The sequence below is a fragment of the Petromyzon marinus genome, chromosome 23, assembly GCF_048934315.1.
Source record: "Petromyzon marinus isolate PM22_M1 ecotype Great Lakes invasive population chromosome 23, UKy_Petmar_22M1.pri1.0, whole genome shotgun sequence".
In the NCBI taxonomy this organism is placed as follows: domain Eukaryota; kingdom Metazoa; phylum Chordata; class Hyperoartia; order Petromyzontiformes; family Petromyzontidae; genus Petromyzon; species Petromyzon marinus.
The window spans coordinates 2,582,687-2,609,617 of NC_133689.1; the positions used below are offsets into that span (position 1 = coordinate 2,582,687).

The 26,931-nt window shown below is 55.0% G+C and overlaps 2 protein-coding genes across 4 annotated transcripts in view; one reads left to right on the forward strand and one right to left on the reverse strand.

Moving 5' to 3' along the window:
- Positions 1 to 5,162, forward strand: part of LOC116945171 (transmembrane protein 256 homolog) — a 31,351-nt gene extending 26,189 nt beyond the window's left edge. The window contains exon 5 of the transcript XR_012942622.1: positions 4,517 to 5,162. The gene's annotated coding sequence lies outside the window, so the exon portion shown is untranslated. The remainder of the gene's footprint in view (positions 1 to 4,516) is intronic.
- A 1,667-nt stretch (positions 5,163 to 6,829) lies between these two features.
- The window catches only part of LOC116945172 (syndecan-2-B-like), a 39,247-nt gene continuing 19,145 nt past the window's right edge, over positions 6,830 to 26,931 (reverse strand). The window contains exons 2-6 of one of the 3 annotated variants that reach the window (XR_012942621.1): positions 14,271 to 14,397; positions 13,361 to 13,398; positions 12,685 to 12,838; positions 11,469 to 11,693; positions 6,830 to 11,430 (exon numbers count right to left, since the gene is read on the reverse strand). Coding sequence is in view for 2 of the 3 variants with exons in the window: in XM_032959385.2 (XP_032815276.1) it covers positions 11,530 to 11,693; positions 12,685 to 12,838; positions 13,361 to 13,398; positions 14,271 to 14,397 (483 nt within the window). In the remaining variant the exon portion in view is untranslated. Of the gene's footprint in view, positions 11,694 to 12,684; positions 12,839 to 13,360; positions 13,399 to 14,270; positions 14,398 to 26,931 lie in introns of all 3 variants that reach the window. The other 2 variants (XM_032959386.2, XM_032959385.2) reach the window with 2 other exon arrangements.

Genomic DNA, 26,931 nt, shown 5'->3' on the forward strand with positions numbered 1-26,931 from the left:
CGGCACACGAGGGGGGTGGGTGGCCAACACCACGCCCGGCCGCCTTTGTCTCCCTAGTGGCAACGTTTTTGTTTTTAATACCCTGCACCAGGTACAGTACTCATTTGAGGCTGAGTCGACCTAGGGGAGGCCCAGGACCGGTTCATATATACGTCACCGGTGTTGGCCGTGAGCGGGAATCGAACTCGGATTGCCGGGTTCGTAGCGCAGCGCGCTAACCGCTACACTTCCACTCGCCACATACCGGCTTGACTAACTCTCACATCCTGCAGAACACGGGGAGAACATTCATACAAACATAGAAACTACACACTGACATTCAATTCCGTAAATTACGGAAAAATCCACCACACAGAAAGGCACCCGAGTCGGAAGTCGAACCCCCCCAGGTTATTCCTGCTGTGCAGTGCGAGTGTGACTGGGAATGATGTGCACGTGACCCCCACCCCAGCCCGCCCTCGCCGCGCACACCGCACGGCACCCGGGTTCTTATCGCGTCGCGTACAGAGCGCGACTCTAATATCGCGCGTCAATGACTGCCACAGGTCCCACCTGCAGCGTGTGCCACTGCAGCCGCCCGTAAACCACGTGCTCCCCTACATAGCAAACCACGTGTTTCACTGCATAACAAACCACGTGTTCCCCTGCACAACAAACCACGTGTTTCACTGCATAGCAAACCACGTGTTTCCCTGCAAAGCAAACCACGTGTTTCCCTGCATAGCAAACCGCGTGTTCGGCGGTGGCCGGGTGGGGGATTGTTTGACCATACTTCACCACGTTGGTCATAGCGAGGTGTTGAAAGTGGGGAGGGTGTGAGTTCCTCAGACCATTTCAGATATCACGTGCCACTGATGTTAGTTGTGGCCAGGAATCGAACTCAGATGGCCGGGTTCGTAGCGCAACGCGCACTGATCTCCAACTCCAAACAAAGAACCATAACCAACAAGCAGTTAACTAGCCACAGCAAACTAGCCAATCAGCGATGAGCATTAGCTCGACCCCTAACCAGAACATTCATACATCTTGCTAGCACTCATCATAGTGAGCCACTACTAACTCTATACCCTTAGCCATGACTAACTGTATCAAACCAGCGATGAGAACTAGCGCAACCCCTAATCGACCAGATCTGTGTATCAGCTATACGTCCAGAGATACTCTGCCCCGAACCAACAGTGCGACGATTCAAAAGTTACGAGCACTCTTCCCCGACTCACCGGATCCTCTACCGCTCACCCCGGCGTTCTGCCAGGTCTCCCCGTTCACGTTTTGTTCCCATCAGTTGTATTGGATGCTGGTGATGCCAAAACACATTCCGTTTTGCCCATGTAACCCTATTGGCATTTGCTTCTCAACGTTAGCCGACGGCCATTCTGTTTTCCCAATCATGTTCTATGGGCATTGGTTTTCTTAATGTTGGCCTACGGGCATTCCGTTACGCAGTCATTCGCTTTGGTCTGTCTGTGCCCCATCTGTACAAAAACAAAGATCCCCCATATAGCCTTAACAGACTGGTGGGGTAAGTGCTGTTTGCGAGCACCTATGAAGGCCGGAACGGCACACAAAGACACACACACATGTGGGGAGACCAGAGTGAACACCCACACGTGCACTCACTCCCACTCCATGTGGATGGAGATGAAGCCACGTGTAGATTTTGCTGACCCTCTGTACATGGTGGTGTGTGTGTACATGTCTTTGTGGAGCGGGGAGCGGCAGTGTAGCGGTTAGAGTGCTGCGCTACGAACCCGTTGATCTGAGTTTGGTTACCGCTCACGGCCAACACCGGCGACGATTATCTGAACCGGTCCTGGGCATCCCCTAGGTCGACTCAGCCTCAAATGAGTATCTCGTGCGATGTGTAAACGTCGCCACTGGGTTCGTTCCACGCTGCGCGCGCCCGATAATTGTTAAACAAGCTCCACGTGACGCGATCAGAAAATTAACTCTGTCAAAATGAGCGGATGTAGATTTGAGCCAAAGGCGCAGCCCTGCAGCTTTTCACTCACGCCACTGCTGGCTCAAGAGCTCCACCAACTCGAGCCAGAGCTCATCTGCCGGTCGACTCGCGTATTGAAGCGATTCACACCGCTCAGTGGGACAGAGGCGGGCAGTGGATTTAAGAAACGTTCCCCATTGTTTCAACTGTGGTGCCGGGAGATAGTCGAATCCAAGGCCGTAATTATAATATATATTGGGGGAGACACATCCCCCCCCCAATATTCAAATATGCTCAAAATGTCCCCCCCAATATATTGCTATAAAATAGATTTCTGTTTATATGATTGTGGTTATGGTTGTACTTTATAAATCCCTAATCTCTGCCATTACATACAATGAAACAAGAAAAGGTAAAAAAGAAGAAACAGAGCAATATAATACAATACCACTATTAGACATTATTGTTAAAAATAAATAAAATGTCAATCCCATGCGTTAGTGAATTTTTTTTATATTTTAGGCAGGAAATTCGTTTTCAAATTTTGATTTTTTTTCTGGGGGAGAACCCCCAGACCCCCTGGAACATTTGGGTCCCCTCCAATGTTGACTCCATGGCTACGGCCTTGGTCGAATCGAACCGGCAACCTCTGGATTGCAAGGCCAGTGCACCTGCTCGTCATTCTCGCCCCACCACCACCACCACTGTGCTTGGTAGCATCCCTAATAATAATAATGATGCAATATGGAACGTAGAATGGGAGAATATAAATAGCCCTCATCCAAACCCAAACCACCTGTTGCAGCCGGGAAATATCGGTTCACCCACGTGAGACGTGTGACATTTGAGCCTGCAGACGATTGTTGGATTGTTCGTCGTTGTAAACGCAGCAATACAAAACAGCGCGCTAGAGACACGCGCACTGCCACGCGAACAGGTAAACGGGTAACACGTGGGTTTAGCCAGACAGGCGTGCTACTACGACACGTTTCAGTGAGCAGGGCCGTTCATAGCGGGTAGGGGGTGGGGGGCTGCGGGTCCCGGGGCAACTCACTCTGTGTACCCCCCCCCCCCCCCAACAACGCCTTCAAACTAAACCGGGAGTATCACATATACAACTGTGACGTCGTATAGTGGCCCCACCCCACCCCCCAAAGCTCAGGGCCCCGGGCGGTCGCCGCAGATTCGCCGTTACTCCTAGGGAACCGCTCTGCCGCGTAAGCTCACAGCCGTCCAGATGAGCCGAGGTAGCGTGCGAAACAAAGCCGAACAACGCCCGGCGTTTTCTGCGTTAAAGCCAAAATAATGTAACCTCCAGGGTTTAAACGCGATGGTGATATCGGCGTTGTGAGGAAAGAATCCGTCGCGAAATCTCGCGCAGCGGCGGACCGAGAACTGTCCGCGGAAGTGGATATCGCAGAGCTACTCATGAAATGTATGTCCGATGAAGAAGGGCCGTTGCACACGTCGCGATGTATATATTATATTGCTGTGAAGGTCACACGGTGTTATTGACGAAAGTGTTGCGGAGTTTCTGTTATCTGTGATTGTTTCACCACTACTGCCAACGCAGCAGAAGCATCCAAATAATGCGTTAACTTTATGAGATCTCGGGGTTGATCGATCGGAGTTCACTGTGGTGGTGGTGTCCCCGGTGTGGAACTCCCGATTGGAAACCCGCCACCCCAGGTTGTAGAACTCGCTGGCGTTGGGGATCAGCCTCTCGGACAATGTCGATTATTTTTAAGTTCTAACTTTAAGTTCTAACTTTTAAAATAAACCCATCCATTTTTTTAACAACAGCTTTCTTCCAACCGGCTACATTCCTCGCTGGCTCTTATTCTAAATTATTATCTATTTCATGCACGGCGCCTTGATACATCGTAAAAAGGCGCCTAACGAGTCTATATTATTATTATTATTATCCCACCGAGGAGTGACACGTGTACCACACGGTGAGAGGACAGCACTCCCCCCCCCCCAAAACAAAGACAAAGAGCCACCGTTTAGCCTTAACAACACACAACCGGCGTGCCGTGCTAGTAACGAGGTGGTACGTTCTGCTTCCGTGACAAACCTTACTAACTGGCTGTGTCGGGTGGTGGCGGATTTAACGACACATGTATATATTTACGCGATCTAACCCGCAACAAACAAAACCTATCGTATGGATGATATCGGTCACGAAAGCATCCTACGTGTTGGCACAATTATTGCCTGCGGGCAGTGTCCTCAGTCCCTGCGCCTCTTGCGACCGCCGGGCTCAGTGGTGAGGAAGTCGCGCACAGAGCACGGCACAGGGGCCTGCAAATTCCACAGCACGCTGTGTCTCTCGTGGCCCAGGAGGCGGCCAGGCCACTGACTTGCTTCAACAACAACAACCACAACAACAACTCACCGTGCCCGTTTCTAATTTTGTTTGCGACGCTGCGTCGGCAGTGACGCTTCGGAGACAAACAACAAACACGAAAAACGCATTCTCGTCAACAACGCCGTGGCCCGAAGGGGATGACATTTTATTTTTTCAACTTTTCGGGGCCAATGGAGCTTGTTCGTTTCTCTGCTGTTCTTCAGGCAAAGGACACTCAACCGACTGCGCCCGGGCGACTGGTTTATGCTGGTCCTGGATCTGACTCGGATAAGATAAGCAATCTACAGCCAACGAAGAAGAAGATCCCGTCTGCGTAATCGCGTCTTCACATCTCTGAGAGGCCGGGGTGAAGGGAGGCGAGAGTTGAACCGCGCACAGGGAGAGGCGCGTTATATATTTATTTATATTAAAAGGTCCAAATACCAGAGTGTCACATACCACATCTAAAGCCACAGAGTTTCCAACACACACACACACACATATACACAAACACAAGACAAAGATCCCCCGTATAGCCTGTAACAGGCTGTAGGGGCAAGTGCTGTTAGCGAGTGGCACCTATGAAGACTGGCACGACGAGGTGGGTGGCCACCACCACGCCCGGCCGCCTTTGTCTCCCTCGTGGCGATGTTTACACACACCACGCCAGGTGCTCATCTTAGGCCGAGTTGATCTAGGGGAGGCCCAGAACCGGTTCAGAGGTTCGCCACTGATGTTGACCGTGTCAAACTCGACACAGACACACACAGAACGTGACGCGCCACGCGTGTTGGTACTGTGTATTGACATTGGCAATCAAAAGGGACACCACCAGCCAATACTGACAAAAAAAACACAACACAAAGATCCCACCCCCCCCCCCCCCCCCGTATCGCCTACAGAGACTGTTGGGGCGAGTGCTGTTAGCGACTAACACCCATGAAGTTACGGGACAGTACACGAGGGGGTGGTGTGGTCAGAATCACGCTCGGCCGCCTTTGTCTTCCCAGGTTCCACGAGATGACACACAAAAGGGTTTGTGCAGAGGGTTGAGGGTTCTTCACGATCACGGTGGGCAGGACCGCATTCATGTTATGAGGGGGCTAAGGCTAATAGCAGGGAAGGCTGAAGTATTACTTACATATGCTTGCAACAACAAAACAAAGTCATCAAACATTTATTTATTCACCTTTGTAAAATTAACAAAATGTATTCGACTCGAGGTGAATTCATCAAACGTAAATCACTCCCTACACATTTTTTTTTCAGACAAAATTAATCTTTCCTAGATCACGTTGTGGCAAAGTCAAGCACGGCGTCATCGTAATTCAAACACGAAAAATGCTCAACTCTAGAATGGAGGGTCTGACGGAGGAGGGCCTACACAATTTGAGGCCTGATTATCCTGTGGGTTAAAAACCGGCTCTGAAAAAATGTGATGTCAGTTCAACGTCGGTTTTAAACCGGGGGGGGGGGGGTTGACCGTATTTTTTGTTTCTCCAAATTGTCTTCCAACTTTTGCTTTCGGGGCCACGGTGTCTTCCGACGAGGACATGTCGTCCACCTGGACCTCTTGTCGTGGTGGGCAGAGTGCAATGGAATCCACTTCAAGAGGCCCCTCTCCACGCCAGATGTCACCATCGAGTCCGGTGGTCTTCGCCAATCTTCAGAGGGGGGGCCGCTTTCGTCGATAGGCCATCGTCAGTGTGAGGGCCGCCAACATTTGAAACCATTGAGGGTTTGACAGCAGCACGATGATGATAAGGGGGGAGGCCGCAATAAAGGTCACCAGGGGCCCGCAGGCCTTGCAATGAAGAACACTGACCAATAGGGTGGCCACAGAGTGACGAGACATACGATCATTGAATTTATTTCAACGCTGGTATTAACATAGTGTTTATTCTTTTAGATAATATTTTATCCATTATCAATATTCATACCGATGCGTCTTCTTCTTCCAGTGGGGGTCACCTCTAATCTATCGTTTACAAAACGCCACCAAGAGAACCCGGAATGAATAGAGACAAAACGTTATAGATGAATGTTCAAAGATTACACCTGTAATCGCAAAACAAAAGTTCCAAATTCATTTCGTGGGCTTTTTGGGTCTCTGTGAGTCTATGGGTCTCTGAGTTAGTCTGTGGATCTCTCTGTACGAGTATATGAGTCTATGTGCGAGTCTATGGATCTCTGTTTATGAGTCTGGGTCTGTGTGAGTCTTTAGGTATCTTTGTTAGTATACGAGCCTGTGTGCGAGTCTATGGGTCTCTGCGTTAGTCTGTGGATCTCTCTGTGCGAGTCTTTAGGTCTCTGTGTAAGTATACGAGTCTCTGTGTGAGTCTATGGATCTCTGTGTGTGAGCCTATGGATCTGTGTGTGAGTCTATGGACTTCAATGCGAACTCATGCGAGCGCTGTCCACGAGTACTCGTTATCCTCTGAAGCTGGTAGCTGGGTTCACGACGTAGACATCGATTAATAGTCGCTACTCGCTTCACATTCACACGGAAAAAAGGAGTCGGGAAGGCCACAAAAGTATACATAGTACCAAAAAAAGGAAAATGCATTTACTGGGAAGAACGATATTAATCAACATCTTAACGATGAAAGGCGTTAATGTCGACAATTTCCATTGTTAAATGTTGAACGCGACTAGGCTTGTACCGATGTTCAACTCTTGGCGAACCACGCTTCGTCACACAGCTGCCAGAGCCGTCCCACACGCGAATGTTTCCCCGCGCGTCGCAGGCAAAGCGCCCGGAGCAACAAGTCCCTTGGGGTGGCGGTCCAACCCGTGACAAGGCGAGAGGTTGGCATAGGCCCTGGTACAAGGAATGAAATGAGCCCCCCCCCCCCACCACCCTCTTTACAATTTCCTCCTCTTTGTAGCCTGGCATCTGCTGCCCCCCCCACCACCCTGCGCAGTTGCACCGCCTGCGCACGCGACCGCCAAGGCCACGGACTCCTCAACGGGTTCGAGAGCCGCGTGAATTATTAAAAACTCAGAACCCGCCGCCGCTGGCGTTTCGGCGAATTAAAACAGACGCCTGCATGAGCCAGAAGCGCGGTGCGTGTGCGAGGTCTTGTGACAGCCAATTGTATATTTATTCATTTTAACAAAAAAAATCTGCCACCCACATTCGAGGAAGGGCTGGAGCGGTCGTGCCGCTCAGAACTACGTTGCCGAGTATCAATGTGCTCGCGACCACTTCCTACTCCCCGTCTCGTACTTACGAGGAACAACAAAGGGAGAACGTAGAGTCAAAGGTCACTTCATGCTTGACGCGATGATTGCGTCCCAACAACAAAGTGGAGGTGGGAAGGGGGGGGGAACGTACTGGGGGGGGGCAGGGGGGGCGCGGTCAAACAACCGTTTTTTTTTAATTTTCCCACCGGCACACCTTCACGCAGGCACCTCCACGGTTACGGCTGATTTTTGTGCCGAGCCGAGCCAGAACCCAAGCTGTGGCACTCTGGCCTCACAAGAAGAGTTGTTTTGTTTTGTTTCCGTGTTCCCCCGCGCCTCGTGGCGCGGTGTGGTCGGGCTCGCGTCTTTTTTTTGTAATAAAAAAATATGTAAAACGAAAAAAAAGATAATATTGTTTCTGTTGCTCCCTTGTTAAAATAGCTGGCCAAATGGGATCACCCGTGTGACAAATGTATACTCAAGGTAAAACTACGGCGAGGGAAATCTGTGGTTAAGCATTTCCGAAGGTGGGACACCCCCCCTGCCCCCTCAACTTAAAAAGTCAGATTTTTTTGCTCGATGAGGGGCCAAGCAGGGCCACGGGGTGGGGTTAATAATTCGTCAAGCGTAGCGTGCGACACGTTAGCGGCATCAGCTCGGGTTCCCGCAGTGGAAAAACAACCCCGGCGGGCCTCCTGAGCTAAGCCGGGGCAGCACGGGGCCACGGCCGTGGCACGGCTCGCAATTTACCGGTGGAAAAGAATCAGAAGAGGGAACCGCGAGGGACTACAGTACGTGGTGCACCAGACGACATGCGCGAGAGAGAGTGAGCGTTAAAATGTAATGCAACGGGATCGACAAAATAAACACCAAAAATAATGTTTTACAATCATCCTATGTAGACCTGACACTTAGAGCTATCGTCAGAATGTTACAGATTATTATCATCAGGAATTTTACACCATGAAGTTGAGATGAGACATTTGCCTCGAGATTAATAATAATAACAATAATAATACAATTACAATCAATCTTGTTGCTTAAGTAAAGGAATTAAAAAATAAAACATACGTTCAACCACTTTATTTAATAGTTGCCGGCTTAAAGTATTCTTATTGCAGCTAGAGTTAACTATGATTAAGAGAGTCCACCCCCCTTAACCGTACCGCATGGAAGTTTGCCAGGGCCGGTGCAAAGAACGTCGGGAGAGGTGATGGGAAGAGGACAGTAAAAGTGAGGCTTCGAGACGACCCCCAACACCCCGATTTCCAAAAAAACATCCGCCGGGTGGGCAGGCTTCCGAAAGGAAAAACACAACTCGCACGGGATCTTTCCGGAACTCCTCGACGGCAAGACGTTTGAACGGTGTGCATACGCGCGCGGTGCCAAGCCGGCCGGTGAAATTATTTTGCGGAAATCTTTTCCCCCCCACCCCACCGCCCACCGCCCACCGCCCGGACCCCGCGCACGAACACCGGGAGATGACCGACCGGCGCGCCGTTGTCACGGCCAGCAGAGCGGACCGGCGGAGAGCGGCAGACGGAGGAGACACGACCCCCATGACGGGTCACGGAGCCCGGCCGTCTGCTCGTACCTCGAGTCGTCCGGCGAATGCGTACCTTTGTTTGTCCGTGTTAACCACGATCGTGTACCTCAAGAGTTAAAACCACACACACACACACACAACACATGCGCGCACACACTCTGTATATCTCTCCCCCTTTTCCTTGCATAGCTGCACGACTGCCACTCGTGACGACGGTGACAACGCGACGACGAGGTGACGATGCGGTGACGACGTGGTGATGTCACGGTGACGTCGCAGTGATGACGTGGTGACGTTGCGGTGACATCGCAGTGACAACGTCGCGGTGACGTCGCAGTGACGACGTCGTGGTGACGTCGCGGTGAACGTCGCCATGACGATGTCGTGGTGAAGTCGCGGCAACGTCGCGGTGATGTCTCAGTGACATCGCGGTGAAGACGACGTGGTGACGATGTCACGACGACGTGGTGACGACGTGGTGACGACGTGACGTCGTGGCTACAACGATGACGCGATAACGACATTGCGGTGACGCCGTCGCGGTGACGCGAGCAGTGTTTTGCTTTCCCATTGCGGCCGGTTTGTGCGCGAGTGGCGTCGCACCTCCCAACACCAGCGGCTGAGGTGAAGCAGTGGGGAGGGCGTGGTGAGTTAGGGAGGTGAGGGAGGCGAGGTGAGTGAGGCGAGGTAGGGTGGCGTGGCGAGTTAGGGAAGTTAGGGTGGCGAGGTGGGTTAGGGCGGCGTGCCGAGTAAAGCTACCAAATGTCCAGGTTTGCCCGGGGCAGTCCCGTTGCTCCTGGTGTCCCCCCTACAACGTTGGGGAAAGTTGGGATTCGGTCGCTGGTTTTAACACCACTCTGACCTCCCGCGCGACCCACAATACAGCAGGCTAAGGGGCGGGGCTACCTGAGGAGGGGGCGGGGCTGCTGGCAGAGGGAGGGGCCTACCGTGCGTCCTGGTTGTGCCTCACAGACATTTGGTAGCTTTAAAGTTCGGGAGAGGTGGATTAGGGAGGTATGAAGACAGCAGCGCCGACTGGTTACTCAGGACACCCGAACGAGGGAAGCCAAGGTGGCCAATAACGACTTGGGGAGAGGCAGGAAAGAGAGGAACATGGATAAACCGAACATCCAATGACTTTGAACGAACACCAAGCAGTTATAACGACGCGGATGGCATTTACAAGAACGTAGAACGAAAGAAGGCACAAGCTCCCCCCCGCCCCCCCTCCATTCCTCCCTGCGTCCACGCCGACGACGATCCCTCCCCGGTCAGAGCTGACGCTTTTCGGAAGGGTGCACGGGAATTGCAAGACGGCCGACCAAACCGGCGTCGTTCGATTCTCTCGTCAAAAGCCCGGGTCGCTGGCTAGTCTGCGACCAGGGTAAGGTTCCTTAGGCTGAGGTCCGGTTGCGAAGGCCAAGGTCTGGTCGCTGATGCTTAGAAGCTGAGGCCGCGTAGCCAACGGCTTTCTGAGGGACCAGCGGCCTCTTGCGGGAAACGGGGTGGGGTGGGGGCCCTCTTGGAATTGCAACTCCGCGGCGTGCAGGTAAAGACACGGCGACGAATCCGGCTTCGTTACAGATCAAGGCGGCGCGCCGATGGACTGGGAACACTGAGCAGCGACGGAAGCCAAATTTGAGGCGACGTAAAATAATGTTACGGCGGGTTGCGCATCCCCCCCTGCCGCAGGTTATTAACCTCGTGGCTGGACACGTCTCGAGAAGGACGCCACATCGTCCCAAGGACGTCACATCGTCTCAAGAAGGACACCACATCGTCCCAAGGACACCACATCGTCTAAAGAAGGACACCACATCGTCTCAAGAAGGACTCCCACATCGTCTCAAGGAGGACACCACATCGTCTCAAGAAGGACATCACATCATCTCAAGGACACCACATCATCTCAAGAAGGACACCACATCGTCTCAAGAAGAACACCACATCGTCTCAAGGACTCCCACATCGTCTCAAGGACTCCCACATCGTCTCGAGAAGGACACCACATCGTCTCAAGAAGAACACCACATCGTCTCAAGGACTCCCACATCGTCTCGAGAAGGGATGATGGCCGGCGGCGGGGGCTAGGAAGAAGGAATTGCAGGTAAAGGAGGGAACGGGCCAGAGAGGGCCTCCACGCACAGATGGGGGCAATGGAATCGGCTATTGTGCATCGTGTGACCGTGACAACGGTTTGAGGATACCCTCATCCAGCAGTGAATAAACGAGGTGAATTTTATGTGACCGGACAATGAGCGAGTTCTGTGCCTTTATAGCAATGCTCAGAACTCAGGGCCTCGGCCTGGAGACCAAGGCTGCTGGGGCCGATCCCCTCAGGTGGGATACGAGTGCGAGTGATCTGCGAGTGAGCTGCAAGTGAGGTGCGAGTGAGCTGCAAGTGAGGTGAAAGTTTGGTGAGTGAGGGGCGAGTGAGGTGTGAGGTGAAAGTTTAGTGAGTGAGGTGCAAGTGAGGGGCGAGTGCAGAGTGCAGGAGGCTCGAGCCTAGGCGTAGATCTCTTGCGGCGGCGCCTTCTGATATCCGGCCTGGTAGGACTTGTTCTGCTCCAGCGCGTAGCTGCCAGCATCCTTCTTCTTGAGGCGGTGGACGAGCAGCACCACGAGCAGCACCGCGAGCAGGATGCCAACCGCGCCGCCGGCAATCACCGCTGTTGGGGGGGGGGTAGGGAGGGAGGGGGTGAGACGCGTAAACGGACGTCTGCATTGGCGCACGCAAACTCGGCACGGCGCGCGACGTGGACGCGCACGCGCGTGCAGGCAGATGCACAAGCGACACACGAAGACAAAGGTCCCCCGCGCAGCCTTGACAGACTGTTGCGGCAAGAGCTGTCAGCGAACTCCTGTGAAGGTGCAAGCACGGCGCACGAATGGGAGGGGGGGGGGGGTTGCCAACACCGTGCCCGGTCACACCCGCGAACACACGCACGTGACAACGCAGACGCACGCACGCGCATCTGTGCGCACGTGTGCCACATGCACACAGCCTTCGGAGCAATTCCACAATAGATGAGGAAGGTGAAACCACCGCAAAAACGTCACGCAGAGACGATTGTAAGACGATCCAACTAGAAGGAGCATAAACCTGCATTGCCGTGAGGAAGGCACCACAAATGAAATCCGGCCAAATGCGTGGAAGGGTTTTGCCATAAACCTAGACGTGAAAACAGCACTGAAAGGAAAAACAGTGCAATAAGTACGTACACACGTACGCACGCACACGCACACACATGTACGAACTTCCCTTTGCAGGTGCCGTGACGGCACGCGACATTCTCCTGTGGAGGATTCTCATCGTGCGGCTTGAAACGCAACGTCAATATGAGCACGGGGATTATTTTTATTCCCACCGCTAATTGTCGACCATCTTAATTCACATTCTCGACGCGTCGTACATTCCTGCACGAAGCACGCTGCCCCGGCGTTACGGGCGTCAGGGTCGCGAGTGACCTCATCTACGGGGCTCGCCGTTGGGATCTTAATTGGGCTGGCCGAACGTCTTCTATCGAATCCTCGACGCCAAGTTGGAAAGCGTCGCAGACTCCACGCAGTTGCGCGATATTTCTTTCCATTCCCTCTCTCTCCCTATCTCCCCACGCACAGCACGCGCGAACAGCAGGGCGGGGGACATCGGCCACTCACCGGCCAAGACCTCCGTCTTGTCGAAGAAACCTTGGCCCTGGCTGTTGGACTTCTCGATGTTGCTGCTCAAGGACGGCGGCGGGGCGCTCGTCGCGAGCTCCACCGCGGTGCGGCCGTACCCAACGTTGTTGCCCAGGCGCACGCGCGACGGGGCCTACGCAACCATCGCACGAAACAAAGGTCCCCCGTGTAACCTTCACAGACGACCTTCGGGGCAGGCGATGGTCTAGCGAAGGCCGACGCAGCACGCCAAGGGGGGGGGGGGGGTAGGGTGGCCAGCACCGCGCCCGGCCGCCTTTGTCTCCGCAGTGGCGATGTTTGCTACCACATGCCACACCGGGTACTCATTTGAGGCCGAGTCGACCTAGGGGCACCGGTTCAGATAATCGTCGCCGGTGTTGGCCGCGAGCGGGAATCGAACTCGGATCGCCGGGTTCGTAGCGCAGCGCGCGCTAACCGCTGCACCACCGCTCCCACGTATTCACACACATACACACAGGCACAGTCCACCAATAAGCTTACGACACCACTGAAAAAAAACGCAGCAAGGCAGCTGAGTTTGTTTACACACACACGCACACACGCGCTGCACAAACGTGCGGCGCGTTTGAACGCTAACTTCAACAAACAGTCGCGTTGTGTGCATGCGTGTGGGTGCGTGCGTGGCTGTGCGTACCTCTGTGACTGGACGTTTGCTCACCACGGAAATGGAGCCTGCGGGGTGACATGCGGCACACGTTACACGGCACACGGTCTCACACTATAGTCCACGTCGCACAAAGGCAAAGCTCCCCCGAATAGCCTTGATAGGCTGGTGGGGCAAGAGTTGTTAGCGAGTAGCAGCTATGAAAGCTGGCACGGCACACTAGGAGGTGGATGGCCAGCACAACGCCCGTCTAACCTTATCTCTCTAGAGGTGATGTTTACACACTGCAACCAGATACTCCTTTGAGGCTGAGTCGACCTAGGGGAGGCGCAGGACCGGTTCAGATAATCGTCTCTACCCTATCCCTACCTCCCGTCTCTACCCCCGTCTCTACCCCCATCCCTACCCCTATCCCTACCCCCATCTCTACCCCTATCCCTATCCCTACCCCCGTCTCTACCCCCATCCCTATCCCTACCCCTGTCTCTACCCCCCGTCTCTACCCCCATCCCTATCCCTACCCCCGTCTCTACCCCTATCCCTACCCCCCGTCTCTACCCCCGTCTCTACCCCCATCCCTACCCCTATCCCTACCCCCGTCTCTACCCCTATCCCTATCCCTACCCCCGTCTCTACCCCCTGTCTCTACCCCCCGTCTCTACCCCCGTCTCTACCCCCGTCTCTACCCCCGTCTCTACCCCCGTCTCTACCCCCATCCCTATCCCTACCCACGTCTCTACCCCCGTCTCTACCCCCATCCCTACCCCTATCCCTATCCCCATCTCTACCCCCCGTCTCTACCCCCATCCCTACCCCCGTCTCTATCCCTACCCTCCGTCTCTACCCCTATCCCTACCCCTATCCCTACCCCTATCCCTACCCCTTCGTCTACCTCCCACCCCACCTCCACCCTATCTCCCCCCCCCCCGTTTATTCCTACCGTTGCGCTGCTCACCAGACGCGGAGCCCTCCGTGTCGTCGTCGTCGAAGGAGCTTTCGTCGTCCGAGAAGTTGCCGGAGCCCTCCTGCTGGGGTTCAAGAAAGACGTCATCTTCCGCCGGCAGCACCTGTGACGTGTCGGGACACACGCACACACACGCACACACGCACACACGCACACACACACACACACGGACAGACAGCCAGGGACATAGGAAAACGGTGGTCAGTGCAGGAAAAATTGTACTGTACGATGCACCCGCATCTATCCTTGCTGTCTTCACCACATGGCTGGGTGGGTGGATGGGTGGCTGAGGGGTGGGTGGCTTGGTGCCCGGGTGGCTGGGTCGCTGGATCGCTGGGTCGCTGGATGGCTGGGTGGGTGGCTTGGTGGGTGACTGGGTGGGTGACTGGCTGGGTGGGTGACTGGCTGGGTGGGTGACTGGCTGGGTGGGTGACTGGGTGACTAGCTGGGTGGCTGGCTGCGTCACTGGGTGGGTGACTGGTGGGTGGCTGGGTGGGTGGCTGGGTGACTGGCTGGGTGACTGGGTGAGTGGCTAGGTAGGTGACTGGGTGGGTGACTGGGTGGGTGGCTGGGTGACTAGCTAGGTAGCTTGCTGGGTGGCTTGGTGGATGACTGGGTGGGTGGCTGACTTGCTGGGTGGGTGGCTGGGTGGGTGGGTGACTGGCTGGGTGACTGGGTGGGTGGGTGGCTGGGTGGAGGAATTGAATCGCGGGAGAAGATGGAGCGAATTGATCCACCCGGTGACTGAAAAAAACCCAACAACAACTGGGGGTTGCGAGAGCCTCGTGCGCGATTGGCTGGAGCGGCGGCACCAAGCGCTTGGCCTGGCGCTCAGCCTCGTTCACGTTCCTGCGTCACCAAATGAACAAAATGTTTCACAACAAACGACTCCGGGGGAGGGCCGCGGGGCTCCCATCGAGCCGCGAGCGATCGACAATCGAGCGCTCGTGGCGCGCGCTTTCCTCTTTCCGGGTTATTTATTCATACATTCTTCTTCAACGACAACAACAACAACAACAAGTAGGACGACGACGACAACAACAGAGAGAGAGAGACGCAAAACACCCACGGTGCGCACGACGAAGAAATAAAAAAACAATCGCAGCCATCGCCCAGCCGAGGCCGTGGCGGGGGGGGGGGGGTCAGGGGGAACACGCTCCGAGGGGGGCCAGCTCAGCCCAGTTCTGGCACGAGGAGGGGGGGTGAGCCCCCTTTTCGGCCACTGACAGAGACCCCCCCCCCCCACTTGCGCCGAGATCGGCATCCACTTCCCCGTGGGCCTTTGTCGGCGGCGCAGCTCCTGCAGGAGTTTCAGGATTGGGTCGTGGGAATTACAAACCAAAAAAATATATAATGCTCGTAATTACTGGTGAAATGTGACGGTACTCGCATTGGACACGTTGTGGGTTTTACTCTCCAACACGCCCGTGAGCTCAATAAGTAACGAATTGGCACGTTCCATTTACGTGACAAACCTTACTAATTGTCTGTGCCGGGTGGTGGCGGGTTTAACGACACATTTATATATTTACGTGATCTAACCCCCCAAAATAAATCTCTATTCTAGATAATATTGGTCGCGAAAGCATACTACTACTACAACGAGTTAAACGAAAAAAATACATATTTGAGTCCCCCAATGTCCACAGAGGTCAAGGGAAATGAGTGGGCAGAAAAGCCAAATCATAATTCCTACTCCGCTTGTTGTGCCCGGGAGAAGCCTCCCTGCCAGGTTGTCACAGTGGGCGGCGATGCTTGCCGGTGTGCGCTCCCGGTGAGTAATGCGCGGGGAAATATTTTCATGTTTGGCAAGTTTGGGCCGTGACTCTCGCAGAATGACATCACGGGGTCCCCCATCACGGGGTCCCCCAACGTGCGCCGCGAAGCAGAGGACGCCTTGCATCGCTGGGGTTGGCACGTCCGCAGCAATAACCGGGGCCGCCGCCAAGTTCCAACCTCTGCCGGACTTCCGATACTAGCACGGCTGGCTACGCACGGCGCCCAAGAAGTTCAACGCATGCACGCACGCACAAACCAGCGGGAAAGCTCTGCAACTGCGAAAACCCAACGCAACGAACGGTGAACGCGTGGCTGGAGAAGCGCCACGCGACCCACCACAGCACGAGAGGCGTGGGAAGCGCCACGGGAGGCCTCGCATCTCGCGGAGCTTGGGAACGCAGGGGCCCCAAGTGGCCTTTCCCGGGGCCCTTCCTGCTGGACCGCCGGGCTACCAGGTTCCCACCGTCCGTGGAAACGTGCCGCCACCACTGGAGGGGTAATGTGGTTTTAGTGAACTTTCTTTAATTTTTTCCCTTTTTTTCGGGCAGAAGATTGAAGATCGGAAGGAAGGGCGAGGAGGAGTTGGGGGGGGGGGGGTCGACTAGGAGGAAGGGGGCCACGGAGTGGTCAGGACTGGCTCCTCACACGAAGCAGAGTCGCCCAGGCAACTGCTAACTTGATTTCCGCCCTAAATTGGTGCCAGATGTCTAACGAGCCTTCCCCGTGGCCCCTGTTAACCCCTTCCTGTCCGGCTGCTTGGACCGGACAAAGTCCCCCCACCACGCCCCCCCCGCCTCCCCCTCAAAAAATAATAAGGGGCACTTGCTGAGAACGTACGGTACACACGCGGTGAGAACGTAAGGTACACACGCGGTGAGAACGTACGGTACACACGCGGTGAGAACGTACGGTACACACGCGGTGAGAACGTACGGTACACACGCGGTGAGAACGTACGGTACCACACGCGGTGAGAACGTACGGTACACCCGAGGTGAGAACGTACGGTACACCAGGTGAGAACGTACGGTACACCAGGTGAGAACGTACGGTAGACACGCGGTGAGAACGTACGGTAGACACGCGGTGAGAACGTACGGTACACACGCGGTGAGAACGTACGGTACCACACGCGGTGAGATCGTACGGTACGACACGCGGTGAGAACGTACGGTACACACGCGGTGAGAACGTACGGTACACACGCGGTGAGAACGTACGGTACACACAACGGCAGCAAGGCACTGTTGAACTCTTGTCAACAGCGCAAACGAAAACACGTTTATGTACTTTAGGAAACGCAAAGTTGGTGTCGTAAAGGACCTAAGGGTGGGACTGCCGGGGCGTTGCGAGTACACCAATCGCTCTCTCCGCTCGGAATGCCGTTACCGGAGTTCAGAAGCGGAGCGGTTTTTCCTTTCAGGGGTCGTGCCCCCCGCCCCCTCGCCCCCTCGCCCCCTCGCCCCCCATTTCCTCCAGCCCACCGCCCGTTCCCGTGACATGAACACGCGTCGCAGCGCGAGTCGTTGCCGTCCTCCGTCTCGCCGCGGCGTCCGCACCTCCCAGCGAGGCGACGCCGGGGTTCGTCTCGGCCGGGCTGCCCCGTCGCAATGACGACGGCGAACACAGCCCCAGGGGGGCGTGGGCAGTGGTGGCAGTCACAGGGCAGCGTAGCAGTTACACCGAGATCCAACAGAGTCACGCAGAGAGCCACAGTGCCACACAGAGATCTACACGGTGAGATGGAGATTCTCAGGGTTATATAGATATATGTATAGAGTTTAGATACTCACAGACTCTTATTATATCAGCTGGGTAAGGCCCAATTGAGCTCTTTGACAGGGACATCCACAGCCCAGGGAGCGTCGGCAGTGGCGTCAGTTACAGGACGTTGGGGTTAAATGGGGACCCGTAGAGTTACATAGAGAGCCATAGAGTTTTAAAGAGAACTCGCACCACAGCCCGAGAAGCGTCAGCAGCGGTGGCAGTTACGGAACATCGCAGGGTGGAGGGAATGTGCAAACTAGCGGGAGCAAAAACAACTACAAATTATTTGCAACGAGACCCAGGCCAGAAGAACACGGCGGTTCGACCCCGAATACTCAGTGGGGATCTCCGTGGGCGGACACCCCTCACCCCCCCCCCCCCACCAACAAAAACCTCCAGCAGAAAAAACCTCCGCAACATCTCCATCAGTCTCAATTTTGTTTCGCCGGAGTCATTTAGAACGTGCTTGGCTATGTGGGTGTGCGTGTATTTATTAGATCTGTGTGTTTGTCTCTCCTCTTCTTAATTTCACGGCTCTCTCGACAAAAGCCAACGGAGAAGATGTGGAGCCGGGCTTGCAAGGGGTCTCCGTTGCCAATGCTGCCGCGTCCGATGGAGACGACAAATCTGACAGAGTAATTTTACTTCACTCAAATTAAGGGCGTCCGTTTGGCGTAGATGACGGTGATTATTTACTGTTTTGTATTTACTACGTAAGGCCACAAATGATAGCTCAACGAAGTGGCGGCTCGTCACGTGGAAATGTACAGCAATCAAAGACTCTAGATGCACGTTGATTCTAAATGTGGAGGGAAAAACCGGAGGACCCGGAGAAAAATGCACGCAACCCACGGGGAGAACGTACAAACTCCAGATATACAGGCGCCAGAGTCGGGATCGAACCCACGACCTCCTATATACCAAGCGAGGGAGTTAACATCTCCTAGCCACCGCGGAGGCCACTGACGGTCGCGTTTAAAGTGACGTGACAACACGCGGCAGGTGGGGCCACCGCGCTCAGGGGCTAGCGTCTCCCACCCGGCGGACCCCACAGCAAACCCGCTGTGGTCTGCGATCCTTCAACGGCGGAGGAGGAACAGCGACACGACACGAACGCTCTCTCTTTCTGTCTCTGCCGATGGCCTCTCGTCGTGGCCAGCGGCAGCCCTCGACATTGGCATCGAGCCCCAGAACCACACTGCCATCATAAGCAAGAATAGAATCGTTTAGTTTTTGTTTTGCTTTGGTACAGATGATCGTGATTGACTGACGTGATCTCTCGTGATTGATTGACGTGAACTCTCGTGATGTTCGAGAAGGGATAGAGATCCACAGGGTTACATGGAGATCTATAGCGAGAGGCTCGTAGACTCACACTTCATTATTTCAGCTGGCGAGGCCCCCATTGAGCTAAGCGGCTCTGTTACAGGGACGGCCACGGACCGAGCGCGTCGGCAGTGGTGGCAGCTACAGGACCATTGCAGGCACACAGAGACCCATAAAGTTACACAGAGAGCCATAGAGTTACATAGAGACCCACAGAGTTACATAGAGACCCATAGAAAACAGAGCCAGAGTTACACAGAGACCCATAGAGTTACACAGAGACCCATAGAGTTACACAGAGAGCCACAGAGTTACATAGAGACCCATAGAAAACAGAGCCATAGAGTTACACAGAGACCCATAGAGTTACACAGAGAGCCATAGAGTTAGAGAACCATAGAGTTACAGAGAGCGATAGAGTTACATAGAGTTACACAGAGACCCATAGAGTTACACAGAGAGCCATAGAGTTACACAGAGAGCCATAGAGTTAGAGAACCAGAGTTACACAGAGCCATAGAGTTACATAGAGTTACATAGAGACCCGTAGAGTTACACGGAGAGCCATAGAGTTTGAGAACCAGACTTACAGAGACCCATAGAGTTACATAGAGACCCATAGAGTTACACAGAGAGCCATAGAGTTACACAGAGACCCATAGAGTTACACAGAGAGCCACAGAGTTACATAGAGACCCATAGAAAACAGAGCCATAGAGTTACACAGAGACCCATAGAGTTACACAGAGACCCATAGAGTTACACAGAGAGCCACAGAGTTACATAGAGACCCATAGAAAACAAAGCCATAGAGTTACACAGAGACCCATAGAGTTACACAGAGAGCCATAGAGTTAGAGAACCATAGAGTTACAGAGAGCGATAGAGTTACATAGAGTTACACAGAGACCCATAGAGTTACACAGAGAGCCATAGAGTTACACAGAGAGCCATAGAGTTAGAGAACCAGAGTTACACAGAGCCATAGAGTTACATAGAGTTACATAGAGACCCGTAGAGTTACACAGAGAGCCATAGAGTTAGAGAACCATAGACTTACAGAGACCCATAGAGTTACATAGAGACCCATAGAGTTACACAGAGACCCATAGAGTTACACAGAGACCCATAGAGTTACACAGAGAGCCATAGAGTTAGAGAACCATAGAGTTACAGAGAGCCATAGAGTTACATGGAGTTACATAGAGACCCATAGAGTTACACAGAGAACCAAAGAGTTAGAAAACCAGAGTTACAGAGAGCCATAGAGTTACATGGAGTTACATAGAGACCCATAGCGTTACACAGAGAACCATAGATTTAGAGAACCATAGAGTTACACAGAGAACCATAGAGTTACACAGAGACCCATAGCGTTACATAGAGACCCATAGAGACCTAGGGACCATGGGCAGTGGTGGCAGTTCCAGGACATTGCAGGGTAGAGAGAATCCACGGCGCCAGAACAACAGACGCGTTGGTACTTCTACCCCCCACCCGCCATCACCAACCCGCACATGCTGGCAATCGTGGGGAAGTATGACCAAGTAAGCACCCTCCCCCTGCACCCCCGCAGCCGGCAAGGATGGCGCGGAGTGGCTCACCATCCAGCAGTAGATCGACAAGAGCGGACCGGCCGCGTGGTTGTGGGGACAGCCTGCGGTGAGGCTACAGTGTCGGCACGGCGGGGCGCTGCCGGGAGCATCCACCGCTGCACCGCACCGCCACGCTCACCCCGTGCCCACCCCACGTGTCGAGCGACGCGTGGACGTTACCGCGGGGCCCGTCGACAGCTGATGCCTCGTGCGGGGGGTGGGGGCCGCGGGGGGATGGGGACCGCGGGGGGGGGGGGGGGGGAGTGGCCGGCCTCCTCCGTGAATCACCGAGGCCTCCACAATCGTTGGCCGGCCTGTCGCCTATTCACCGCGGGCTCGTTAGCATTAATCAGGGGACGAGGGCTGGGTGAAGGGGGGCGATGGTGGGGGAAGGGGGGCGATGGTGGGGGGGGGGGGCGGGGTGGTGGGGGGTTGGGGGGGGGCTGGGGGGGGAGCTGGGGGGTGGCGACATCAGTCGCCGAGGCGGCCGCGGGAGTTGGGAGCGGAATCCACGACGGCCGCGCTCTCTCCCCCGCCGTTGTTCCGCGCGCGACTCCGTCCGTCCGTCCGTCACCATCTCCGCGTGGCTAATTTATTCATTCGTTCATTCATTCGCGCTCGCCCATTCATTCGGTGTCGTTCCCCCACGTTTTCTCTCTCGGCTCTGGAATGCCCCCCCCCCCCCCCATCGTCCCTCATTCCCTCCTAGCTCCTTCTCACGTCGCTCCACTTGCAGAAAGGTGTCGACAAATCTTAATCCACTATTGCACCTTCTTCACTGGTGCTGTCTGTTGCTGGCCCCTGGGCGTCTTAGGTCTTTGGGCCCTGTGCTCAGCAATCACTCACGGACCCTCATTTATATATTACTCTCATTAACTGAGTTTCGGTCATTTCCTTTTCAATAATTAATATCCTAGGAGTCATTCACTCTCAGCCTAATAAGTCTCATTCATACACACATTCATGCTCATAAAGTTCCATCTAATATTTTCTCAGTCATTAAATTTCATTCATTCAAACCTCATTAATAATCCCTCCTGTTTCATTCATTCCAATTTTTTTGAATTAATTCAATCCTGCCCCCCCCCCCCCCTTCAATAGTTTAGGTACTTTGCTTATTAATCCGACTACGTGTGTGAGCGCCAACAGCAGCGCACTTCACCCTCGCTTCTGTTGACCTCAGGGTTTGGGACGATGGATGGAGGAGGGAGCATGCCCGAGAGGATGTCTGCTGCCGATACGGAGCACTTATGAGGTCGCATTCATCGCCCGCAAAGTTCCTTACACAAATGAACCAAAATACCACCTTGCTGATCTCAAGAAGCCTAAACTATCACACAAACTCCGGTCACCCTCACAGCAGCGGCTCTTGGCTAGCCATCGAACAAAGACGATCACCACGTAGCGCGCTTTCGGATGCGCTTCTGCGGCCGTCTGGAACGCTCTTCCTTCCTATGTAAAGAAGCCACTGGAGCTATGCACTTTTAAATCATCATCTAGGTTGAAAACGAATTTCTTCAGAACTGCTTTTTGTGTTTAGTTTGTCCTTCCCCCCGCACCTCGGATTAGCGCGGTTGGCTACATATGGTGCAGAAGAAGTTCAACCTACGTAAACATACAAAACAAGGATCGTGTTCGAGATCTGGACGCGCGTTAAGAGACGTCGCGTCGACTGCCTCGGGCGGGACACAAGCGCCGCACAGATGGGATCAACGAAATCGGGACCCGGACGGATCGCCGCATTCGCGAGACCGCGAGATGACGGCGACGGCTTGCGGAGGCCTTCATCCAGCAGCGGATAAATCACGTGTGGCTGGCGATCACGACGACGACGACGACGAACACGAAGACGGCGGTATACGGGGTTCGGGGCTGCAGCGGTCGTGATGAGACCACCGCACCCCAACTGCGGGCGACACGTTGGGAGCATCTGGGCCGCAACCCGGTCGGGCCTCTGCCGGCCGGGCGCTTTGTTTATTCCCGGCGTGCGCATGCGGGGGAGGGGTGGGGGGGGGTGGGGGGGGGGGCCCTGTCCCACCGGCCGTGAGCGACGGTGGCCTCTCCCGTCGCCACAAAAGACTTTTCGACCTTGACGCTGCCAATGACGTCCGGGCCACCGTCACCACTGCCGCCATCGTGGTATTATTCACAGCGCCGGTTTTCGTTCCGCCGCTCACGTTGCCCGCCTGTCACCCGTCACCTGTCGCCTGACACCTGTCACCTGTCACCGTCTTTCCCTTCCCTCGGGGGAAAAAATAAAAAAAATGTTGGCCATTCCCGGTGTGGCGGAAGCTTCTAATCTCGGGCCCAACTCTACGCTGGTTGCCGTGGCGACCGGCCCGGCCACGAGGCTCGCCCTGGGACGAGGCGGAAACGTTGGGAAACGAAGGTGGCTGCCTCGTTTTGGCACGTGGGGCGGGGGGGTGGAAGAATATTTGACTTGAGAGTGGTGGCGCAGTGGTTAGCGCGCTGCTCCGAGTACGCGGCAACCCGAGTTTGGTTCCGAGCCACGAGGTGACCGACAGCCGAGCAAGCCCACGCCGCGCGCGGCGGAGTTACGGTGACGAGTAAATCACCCCGACCCGCGCAGGATGGCGGCCTCATCCAGCAGTGCATCGACACGAGGGATGCACACAGCTCTCCTCGGCTCCTCGTCGCAGCTCCCGGCGCGCGGAGCGAAACGTCGGACGTCGGCGGGGTGGGAGGATCCATCAAGGAACATGACTGGTCCCAGATGCCCCGGACGGGAGGGGTTCTGGCTAGCAGGAACGGTGGGCTGGTGGTGAACACCGGCGATGTAGCGGCAGCCGAAAGGAGGAGATGAGACAGATCAGATGGCGCTGGCAAAGGGTTCATTTCAAACTCCACGCCAAACTTTCCATGAACCACAGAGGCTTCTGTGCCTTCCGGATCGAAAATTTCCAGCAAATTCTCTGGACTCTTCTTGCCGTTGTGGAGCCTTGCCCCGAGTAGGAGCTACGTGGCTGCCGCTCGCCGCAAACAACGCCGCTGACCGCCGGTCGGTCGAGTACGGCCACAGTCCGTCCGTCCACCCATTTGTCCGTCCGTCCATCCATTGGCCTATTTGTCCGTCCGTCTACTCAGCTATTTTTTTCGTCCATCCATCAATTTCTGTGAAAAAGAGCTTCATGACTCATTGTATTTCTCCAGTATAAATAAATATTCTGAATCAGATCAATCCGTTCGAGAGTCTATTTGTCCACGTGTCTGTCGGTCTATCTGTTTGTCCGTTTGTCTTGACGGTATAATTGTCTGCCCATCCATCCATACATAGATCCATTGGCCCATCCGCGCTCCCGTCCTTATATTTATCCATTCATCTGTCCATCTATTTGTTGCTCCGTCCTTCTGTCCGTCTATCATCAAGTTTGTCGGTCCGACCGACAGTCCTCTCGTCGCCGGTGGTGATGGAGCAGGCGGAGTGGCCCCCAGCGTTGGCGTCGATCGTGTGCCAACGCCGCCACCCGCCCCCGCCCCCCGAGAGGCCACTAATCTCACGTGCGCCATCGCTCCCCACACCGACCTCAGCGGCAGAGCGCTTGCGGTCGAGCACGCGGCCACTTCCGATGCAGTTGGCGGAAAAAGCTCTCGCGTCGGATCCAACGCGGGATTCTTCATCGTCACCGCCATCAGCTGCGAGATTTCCTCTTCCTTTGGCTGCTACTCTGTCGTTAGTCTTGGCTGCTGGGCATCATCCCTTCTAGCGATGATGATGATGATACCGCTCGCTGGCAGCTCATCATCACCGTCCGTGTTTCTGATCCGCGTGTTCCCTACGCCCATCGTCGAGTTGCTCTTCGCGATCGCGTCCCGGTGGCCGACAGCACTCCCGGCCCGCCCTCGTCATCTAGACGAGGTGTACAGGGCAGTTTATCGAAGGCAGACCGGGACAGCAATGACGGAACGAAGAGGTGGCTCGCTGACCCAGGGCAGCTCGAAGGAGCGGAATCAACGAGTCCCACGCGGCGGCAGCTCCCGTTTTTTTTCCTCCCCCTGAAGAAGCACCCCAGCGCGCGGGGGGGGGGGCGAAACGTCGGGCATCGTGCCGAAAGGAACGCCCGCGGCACGGACCCCGAAAACACCGAAGCCGCCGGGGGGGGGGGGGGGGGGCACCGCGGTTTGTAAACGCGTTACGTAAAAAGAACATCACCACAAACACCCACAGAGAGCGAGAGGAAGAGACTGACAGAGAGGGGGGGGGGAGCGAGAGAGACGCCCACGCAAATATTCAAACGCGTCGAGGTGGGCGGCGATCGCGCTGCCGATCGCCCAAACAAACGTCCTCGCTTCAGGACGTTCGCTCGGTCAATTTCAGGATGTCGAGCTGTACATTCCGCACCCCCCCATCCACCCCCCACCCCCCCCCCCCGGCCTCAGGAGGCCACAGACGGGCCCCGGCATGGGGCGTGCAGAGGAGGGGGGCAGCGGCGATGGGGGGGTGATGGGGGGAGGGGGCACGCACGAGGAGAGAAAGAACATATACAGATGCCAGAGTGGTCCACTGACCGCGAACGGACGGACGAGAGACAGGAAACCCCGGTCGGAGGTTTGGCCGCCGGGGCGGATCCGACCGCGGCCGCCCCGCTCGTTGTAAGCCGCCGTGTCCGACGTTTCGCGACATGTGCCGGGAGGAACTGAAACGGCTCCCAACACCGCCCCCCGACCCACCTCCACGGCACGTGCGGCGGGAACGTCGGTGCGACTTGACGCGGCGCTAAACGTCGGATGTCGTGCCGAACGAACGCACCGGAGTACGCGTTGAGTAGCCAGGCCCGGTTATCGAAGGTGGATCGGGATCAAAGCGGTGACGTAGAGAGGTTAATGATTCAAAAATAGATTTTGGAGTCAGGTTGTGCGAGTATAATGTGTGTCGTAAACCCTCCACCACCCGACGAGAGAAAAACGTTCCAAAATATGACCGCTTCAGCAGCACCGCCACCGAAAAGTGTTGTCGGACGTTCGTTCGCGCAACATTTAACAACTTTATTCAATTCCTGCGTCGGGCGGAGGAGGGTTTACGACACGCAATTTTACTCGCGCGATCCGAGTTTTCAAAAAAAATCATTACAAAACATATTGGTCACAAAAGCCTGCTACGTGTTCCAGGTGGTTGATCACAATCACAACAACAATATAATAATAATAATTTACACGCGAAAGCCACCGCTCACCGGGAAGTCATAAAGTGCCGCACGCAGAGCTGAGAGCAGCTTTTGGAAAAACCAGAGCGGATAAGAATAATGTATTGTTACTACCACTACTATTACTACATATGAGAGGAGATTGAAAGGTTTTGCGAATGAGATTACAAAGGAAGTCGCAGAAACATGGCAAAGGTGGCCCCAACTTTGGCGTGCGGTTGGAAATTTTGGACCAACTTTTGGCGCAACGTTCCACGTTTTACTGGGACGTTTGGCTTATCCTGAAGCCAAACGTACCCACAGTCTACAATAAGCCCAAAAAATTGCCGTCCGAGTTTGCCGATGTATAACGGACGGCGACAATGAAAGCTTCTCCCAGCTCGATTTCTCTTCCGAAAGAGACGGACGCCGCGGGCAGGGCCAGCCACTTCCCGAGGAAGCAAATAAAACGGTCGCGCTGACGCCCGTCGCTCTCCGGCACGGAGACGGAGCTCGAGGCACGCGCAGCGAAACGTCGGACGCGGGGCAGCAGGGCCCAAAGAACTCGCGGAGGAGGGGGGAGGGCTGGTGGAGGGTGCCCTCGTCATCGCTTGCCGCCACGGAGCGGTCGGCAAAGCCCCCGGTGGACGTGGGAGGGAGAGGGCAACGCCGATTAGATCCGAGCGGCAGGTGGGCAGGAATGTAATCGCACGGCGCTGATCAACTACGCCAATCGGCTCCGTGCAGGTGACCGTGCCAACACAGCGGTGCCAGCGACGGCAGCGGCTGACCTTTGGGAATGGCGGTTGGAATTTTTCTCGTCATAATAATAAAATATTAATTTGGTAAATCGGGTAAATTCTAAATAGGCGGCGCTGTGTTTCACGGACGACGCAGCCTGCGGTAGTTTCACATAGCGAGCAACAACATAATGAGCATTGATGGTTTCATGAGAATAATTACCGGCGCTTTGTCGGTTTACACAATCGGGGGTGGACACGGGTGAGGGGTGGACACGGGTGAGGGGTG